This window comes from Plasmodium gallinaceum (genome assembly GCF_900005855.1).
Source record: "Plasmodium gallinaceum strain 8A genome assembly, contig: PGAL8A_v1_77, whole genome shotgun sequence".
Classification (NCBI taxonomy): domain Eukaryota; phylum Apicomplexa; class Aconoidasida; order Haemosporida; family Plasmodiidae; genus Plasmodium; species Plasmodium gallinaceum.
This window is the reverse complement of record NW_021628240.1, coordinates 41,345-48,633: the sequence shown is the minus strand read 5'-3', so window position 1 is coordinate 48,633 and position 7,289 is coordinate 41,345. Positions and strand designations below refer to the sequence as shown.

Genomic DNA, 7,289 nt, shown 5'->3' with positions numbered 1-7,289 from the left:
TTATAAGAAATAATATCTCCGATCCTAATGTCCCTATTATCAATTATAGGTTATCTTTTAATTTCATTAATATCTTCAAGTACGTTCTTCATTGATTATTTAAATAAATGATTCTTATTCCAGAAGTCGTATATGGTAATATTTTTGAAATCCCTGGACATATACAGTTCATTCCAAATATAGAAAAATGTGGTATTTCTCCTATCGTTCCACATGATGTATTATTATATATTAACACCATATTCGGTACTATTTATCCTAAAGGTAAATCCTTCTTTTCATATAAAGTTTTAATTATATAATCTAAACTTTTATGAGAGCTTTCATTTATACCACTTCGATGTGGATAATATGCGATGGTATTGTATAATTTTATCTATAACTTTTTAGCGTTATATTTTTGGGATTCTTGACTCTTGTAAATTGATTCACGATCTGTTAAAATAATTTGGGTGTATTCAAATATGAGTTCCCATGTTATCTTTATAATGTTAATTTACATCCATAATATTAAGTGTTGAATTAGTTGTATTTATAACGATAAAACGTAATAATGAATTATCACTTGTATAATGTATTCCGTACCTTTCCATGTTTTAGGTTTTATTAATTCCAATGAAATCACATCAAATGCATTAGATTTTAACAAATCCTTGATATTATTAAACTTAAATTCCATATTATTACTTGACAAATTAAAGAATTTGTAACGTATTCTTCAACATTTTTACGTATATTGAGACATCAAAAGTGTTTTTGTATTTTCTTTAGCGTTTCGTTTACTTCGCGATATCTTGCAAAATTACTAATATGAAACCAGTACATTAAATTATTTCTACATTTTACTGATGTGTATAATCTTTCTATCATATAGTCAACTGGTAAATTATCTTTTTATATTAGATCTCTTGGTATGTTAATGTTGTCTTTTCTTACTACATCTTCTATTTCTTCACAAGATGGTATAATATATAAATCTTCATGTATTCCTTGAGGTTGATTATAATATAATGTCATGTAATTTCGAAGATCCGTTTTATCTTCCATTAATTTAGTAATCCAATAAGCTTAGTTATTTTGAACTCTTTCATTATATTCGAATTCTAGGTTAAATTCACATAATCTCAATTTCCACCGATGTAATTTTCTTGTATTAGTTGAATCCATTTCTATAATATCTTTACTATATGTTTTAATCAATATCATGGATTCATTTATATAATAATCAAATATTTCACCTGCTACTACTGTTGCAAATAATTCTTTTTCAACCGTACTACATTTCCGTTGTATGTCATTTAATTTTTTTGACATACAGTGAATGAATTTGGCATAATCTGTATAATTATCTGAATCAGTACAGCTTCTATAGCATAATATGATGCTTCTGTGTAAATAGCATTAGGTTTTCTTATACCTGAGAATGTAAAATAACTTATTTCATCTATCTTTGATTAGATCAAATGCTTTTGAATGCTTTTCGTTCCATTCAAGTTTCTAATTCTTAGTTAACAATAGAACTAATTTAGAACTACATCGTTAAAAATTCTTAATATGATTTCTATAATAATTACTAAATACTAAGGATGATCTTTCCTTTTTGATTTAGGCTGTTCTATCTCAATGATTATTTTCACTTTATCTGATGAAGATCTTATTTCATTTTGATCTATTTTCTGTCCTAAATAAATTATAGGTGTTTTAAAAAGTTTGCACTTTCCTATGTTTATCTCCAAATTACTATTTCTAAGTAGTTTAAATATTCTTTCTAACACATCTAAATGTTCAAATAGTGTTTTTATAAGAATGATGATTCCATCAATATACACAATTACATAATTCTCTTGAATTAATTCCATGAAAATATCTTCCATTGTTCTATGGAATTTTGTGATACTTGTTTTTAATCCAAGCAGTAAAACTTCAAATACATATGTTCCTCACTTAAGCACTATAAATCCAGTATAGGGTTTACTACCTTCATTCAACGCAACACTTGAAAACCCATTTTTAAGATCTATTTTTGAAATTCATTTGGTTCCGTGAAAAGTTTGAAATATATGTTTCATATATGGAGTGACATATAAATCTATTTAAATAATGATTTATTAATTAATTATTTAATAACTTTTCCTGTAATGAACATACAAATTAATAAAGTATATATAGATCGAACTCAAATTTAATTATTACTTAATTAAAATTTTAAATTTTAAAAAATCTTTCAACTTAAAATAAAACATACTCTCTATTATAATTTGAACACATGCTACATTCTTCAAAAAAAAAATATCTAAAAATTTTTTTTTTTTTAAAAAAAAAAATGAAAAAAATATATGATAATAATACATTATTTTTTTTAAGTCAGCCCCATTTACCAAAAAAAGAAAATGTGCAAAATGTTTTTTTTTTTTAAATTGTAGATACATAAAATAAAAATTGTTTATTAAACAATTTTTTTTTAGTTACTCATTTTCTCTGCAAGTATATATATATTTTTTGTAGTATGCCATATTTGAGTAACTACTTTAGAGTACTCGTTTATTATTGCATATCGTCCCTGTGATTAAGCATACACAGGATAAAATGCTTTTATACTATTTATTCACCTAAATATTATGAAAAAGAGGTCTATAATATTATTTATAGACCAATGAGATAGCATGTAAATTAACAACAATAGTAATTATCTAATTGGTTAATAAGAGGCTTTATTAACCTTTTTGGAAAATAAAATAAATAGTTAAATGAAGAATACGTAGTTGGTCATGGACACACAAAAAAAAAAAAAAAATGATCAATTTTTTTGTTTGTACTTTTTTTTTTAAAAAAAAAAATACAAATATCTTCAGGAAAAATCAATTGGAAAAAGATTTGTTACCAATAAGAGTGAGATATATTAAAAAAAAAAAAAAAAAGAGAATTTTTCTTTTTTTGGGAACGAAATATGATTTTAATGAATTTTGTAAGAGAAAATTTTATACATATAACAATAAAATTTTCACGTAATTAATATTTATATAATTAATTTGTATTGTTACTAATTGTTTATGTTTGTTAATTCAACAACAATATATATTAATTGCTAAACGTAACTCATAACAAAGAAACAAGTAATTTACATTTAATTAATAATTATTGTTCAATAAAGATTTAAATTTTTAATAAAAATAAGGATTTTTATTAAAGTAAATAAATACGTATTGAAATTAAAGAATGCTGAATGAAATAGATTACATAATTAAGGATCACTCTTTCAAAGCATTTAAAAATATATATAAATACATGAAAACCGTATAGGCAATTCTACATACTTTTTATTAATTTGTTTGTTAAATACTCTAACAAAGTCACCGAAGACCCAGTTAATAAAACAATATAGAATAAAAACATTTATTTAATAACATTTTAACTCTTAATGACAAAATTATTGTTTGTCACCAATAATTAATGTAAAATTTTTTTATACTTATTTTATATACATAATTAAAAAAAAAATTATTTTTTTTTTTAATACTTATTTTATGTAGTTTACGCTTTTACCAATAGCATATATATATGGATTATAAAGGTGTTTTCATTTACAATTTCGGTATGTGTAACTCCCAGTAGCATTTTACATTATCTAAACATGCAATTAAAATGATTTATGATAATTAGACAAATAAACCAATTGTTATTATACAAAGACAAATTTTCATTCTAATAATTATGAAATAATTATTATAACTTTTTAACTATTAACGCTTTTGTTAAACTAATTAAAAACTATCTTGTTATGTGTTAGTTAATAAAAAGAATTGTTAACCTTTTTGAGAGTGAAAATAATAGCTATATGGAAAATATATAGCCATGCAGGTGATAGATAAAAAAAAAAAATAATTAATTAATTTTTTTTTGTTTTTCTCTTTGTAACATCAAATACGTAAAAAAAAATATATTTATATTTTTTTGAAAAAGATTGAAGAATGAAAAAAAAAAAATATCAGAAATATTTTTTTTTGATGAAGGAGTTTTAGTAGTGAATTTTTATTTTGAATTTTTAAGAGAAAATTTTACATTAATGATAATAAAATTCTCATATGTGTATTATTTATATAATTTAATTTTTATTTTGTTAATTATGTACCTTTGTTAATTTTAAGACAATATACTTATTTGTTAAAATTTTTTCGTTATATTATAATTAAAAATATATGTAAGTATAAATAAATAATGAGGTTTCACATCTTTAATAAGCATAGTGCAATTTTTATTAAATTAAATAAAGGCCTCCTAAGAGGTAATAAATTTTCATCTAAGTAAATCATATATGTATAGTTTACTTGTTTATAAGATAGGAAATTATTAATAAATTCTTTAAATTTGTGTTGATAACTATTGATGCTCTTTATTAATTTGTTTTTTTGTACTTGGTTAATAAAAGTTTTCATTAACCTTTTTGGTGATAAAAAGGACTAGCTATATGAAGAATACGTAGTTGGTTGTGATAACGAAAAAAAAAAAAAAAAAAAAAAAAAAAAAAAAAAATTATTGAACTTTCTTTGATATATTTCTTTTGAAAAATGAAGATACGTAAAAAAAAAAAAAATATATTTATTTTTTTTTTGAAATAATTGAGGAAAACAAAGAGTGAAAAAAAATTGGTAAAATTAAAATCGAGAGCAAGATTTAGCACCAATAAAAATAATATCTTAAAAAGATAATAATGTTTTCATAAAATAGTTTAATTTGCATAATATGTATATTTTTAATTTGTGAGAGAAAATTTTATACAAATGACAATAAAATTTTCACGTAATTAATATTCATATAATTTATTTGCATTTTTAATAATTGTTTATGTTTGTTAATTCAACAGCAATATTTTTAAATTCCTGAATATAATTCACAACAAAGAAATAGTTAAGTTACATTTATTAATAGTCAATGTTCAATAAGGATTTAAATTTTTAATAAAAATAAGGATTTTTATTAAAGTAAATAAATGCCTATTAAAAGTAAAGAATGTTGAATGAAGTAGGGCACATAGTTAAGAATTACTTGTTCAAAGCATATAAAAATACATATAAATACAACAAAATCGTAGAGACACCTCTACATGCTCTATATTAATTTGTTTGTTCAGTACTCTAGTGAAGTCACCGAACACCCAGTTAATAAAACAGTACTCTAGCAAAGTCACAAAATAAGTATTTAATAAAGCACATGTGTACACTATGCTTAGAGAAGATAAAAAAATAAAAAATATTTTAATAATTTCCTTTCAAGGTTAAATATATTTTAAATAAATATTTATGGTATTAAATTTTTTATTATTTTTATAACTAATTTTTATTATTCAATTTATTTAATTAACAAAAATTAATATATAAAAAGAAAGAACGTGTTAATATAAATTGATTAAAATAATGAAAATATAATTTCATATTTAATTCAAAATTAAAATATAAAATTCAATTTAATACTAAATTATAAAAATACTTGTATTAGTTTCAGAGTAAAACTATAAATTAATTCATTTATTCAACATAGCTATATCAGTTATAATATAGGAAAATTAATTGAAATGATCATATAGATTCTATAAAATACATACCATATATGAATTATCAAGAAATAAATTTTAATGAAAAATTATTTTAACATATTTTATATGGAAAATTTTTTCTTGGAATTAATAATGAATTTCTTAAAAAAATGCATTTTTTCTAATTATTATGCAACATCAACTTAATGAAAAAACAAAACAATATTTGTATATATATATTAAAAGACAGTTTACCTTATATTAAAAGTATACTCTAACGAACAAACTAAAAATGCAAATTTTGTGGAACTTATAAAGAATGTAGCCTTACTTGTGAACATTCTAATTCTGAAATATCATTCAATAAAAAAATGGAACTTATACATTCATAATTATTACGCTTGAAGACGTAATAATAATTAAAATATTGTTAACATCCATACTGTTAAACCTATCTTTGATAAACAATAATTTTTAATTAAGAAATTATTCATAATTTGCTTTTACTTATTATCTTTATTTGATCGTAAATCCGACAAAAGAATTGAATTTAATACAAGATATAAACTAGTTATTATATTAGATATATTGATATAAGTTTTTTCACTGGTACTAAGTGCTACTATGGATACTGTCATTGACAGTATAGGTAAAATAATAATAGAAGCTAAATTAAATAATCTCATACACTTCTTGTATTTTTCCATTAGATCCCTACTATTTATTTTTTTATTGCTTTTCTCCTTTCTACTAACTGAATTTTCATTTTCTATCTCAATTGTTTCCACTTTACCCTGTACCACATCTGATTGCACATTTGAATCTTTTGTATTCTTTTCTTCTAATGTTTTTAATAAATCTGATAAACGGGTTTTTAGTTCATCATTTGTTAGTTCTGTTATTTCTTTATTTTCTGCTAAAAACCTTTTACCTCCTAAATTTAAGTTATTTTTTATGCTACACTTTTCATTCCAGGATCTTTGAGTATTCTAAAGCAAAAAGAAAACATTAAATATTTAAAAAATTATTTTTTTTTTTATTAAAAAAATTTTAATTTAGAAAGAAAGTATAAAATAACAATAGAAAAATTTATAAATTTTATTATTTTCTACATTATCAGAACAGAGTAATATCCAAACTAAAAGAGTAAATAAAAAAACTTTTATAAAAAAAATGAATTTATTTATTTTCCCTTTTGCATGATATTTTCTTGAAGTTGAAATATCTTCAATAATAAAATTTTCAGCTATATGAGTATTGTTCCTAGATTTTGAAGTAACATTTGAGATAATAAGGTTTCTCATGTTTATTTTCTTTTATTTAAAATATAAAATATGCTTTTAATTAGAAATTAGTTTTTATATGTTATTTTTTTTATTTCTATATATGTTTTTATATATTTTATGGTATAATTAATATTACTAGTTTTTTAAAAAACAAAATAACTAAAATATAAATGGAAAAAATAATATATATTAACGTATCTAAGGAAAAAAATCTCTTTAATGGTATTTTGCTTTAATTTTTGTTATAATTTTTATAAATATGTTAAGCATAAATGTTATTAAAACACAATATATCAATAAAATGTTGCATATATGCACTAATTATTAAGTATTAATAATTATGTATTTCCTTTACTAATTACTTTTCAAAAAATAATTTAAAATGTACAAAATTTGCCTTATTTTTAAAAAAAGAAAGTTAATTTATAATTTAAAAAAAACATATGAATAGAGAAAAAACTAACAATTACATT

General features: G+C 20.8%; 1 protein-coding gene across 1 annotated transcript, besides 4 other annotated features; it reads right to left on the bottom strand.

Moving 5' to 3' along the window:
• Positions 1-2,110: part of a repeat region that runs on past the window's edge.
• A 585-nt stretch (positions 2,111-2,695) lies between these two features.
• Positions 2,696-3,386: a repeat region.
• A 608-nt stretch (positions 3,387-3,994) lies between these two features.
• Positions 3,995-4,408: a repeat region.
• A 169-nt stretch (positions 4,409-4,577) lies between these two features.
• Positions 4,578-5,169: a repeat region.
• An 864-nt stretch (positions 5,170-6,033) lies between these two features.
• PGAL8A_00265400 (Plasmodium exported protein, unknown function) lies at positions 6,034-6,834 on the bottom strand (the record flags this gene model as incomplete). The annotated part of the gene is made up of 2 exons (XM_028671628.1): positions 6,034-6,519; positions 6,670-6,834. 2 exons carry the CDS (start codon positions 6,832-6,834, stop codon positions 6,034-6,036), a joined length of 651 nt encoding a protein of 216 aa, XP_028528262.1.
• Between the last annotated feature and the right edge of the window lie 455 nt (positions 6,835-7,289).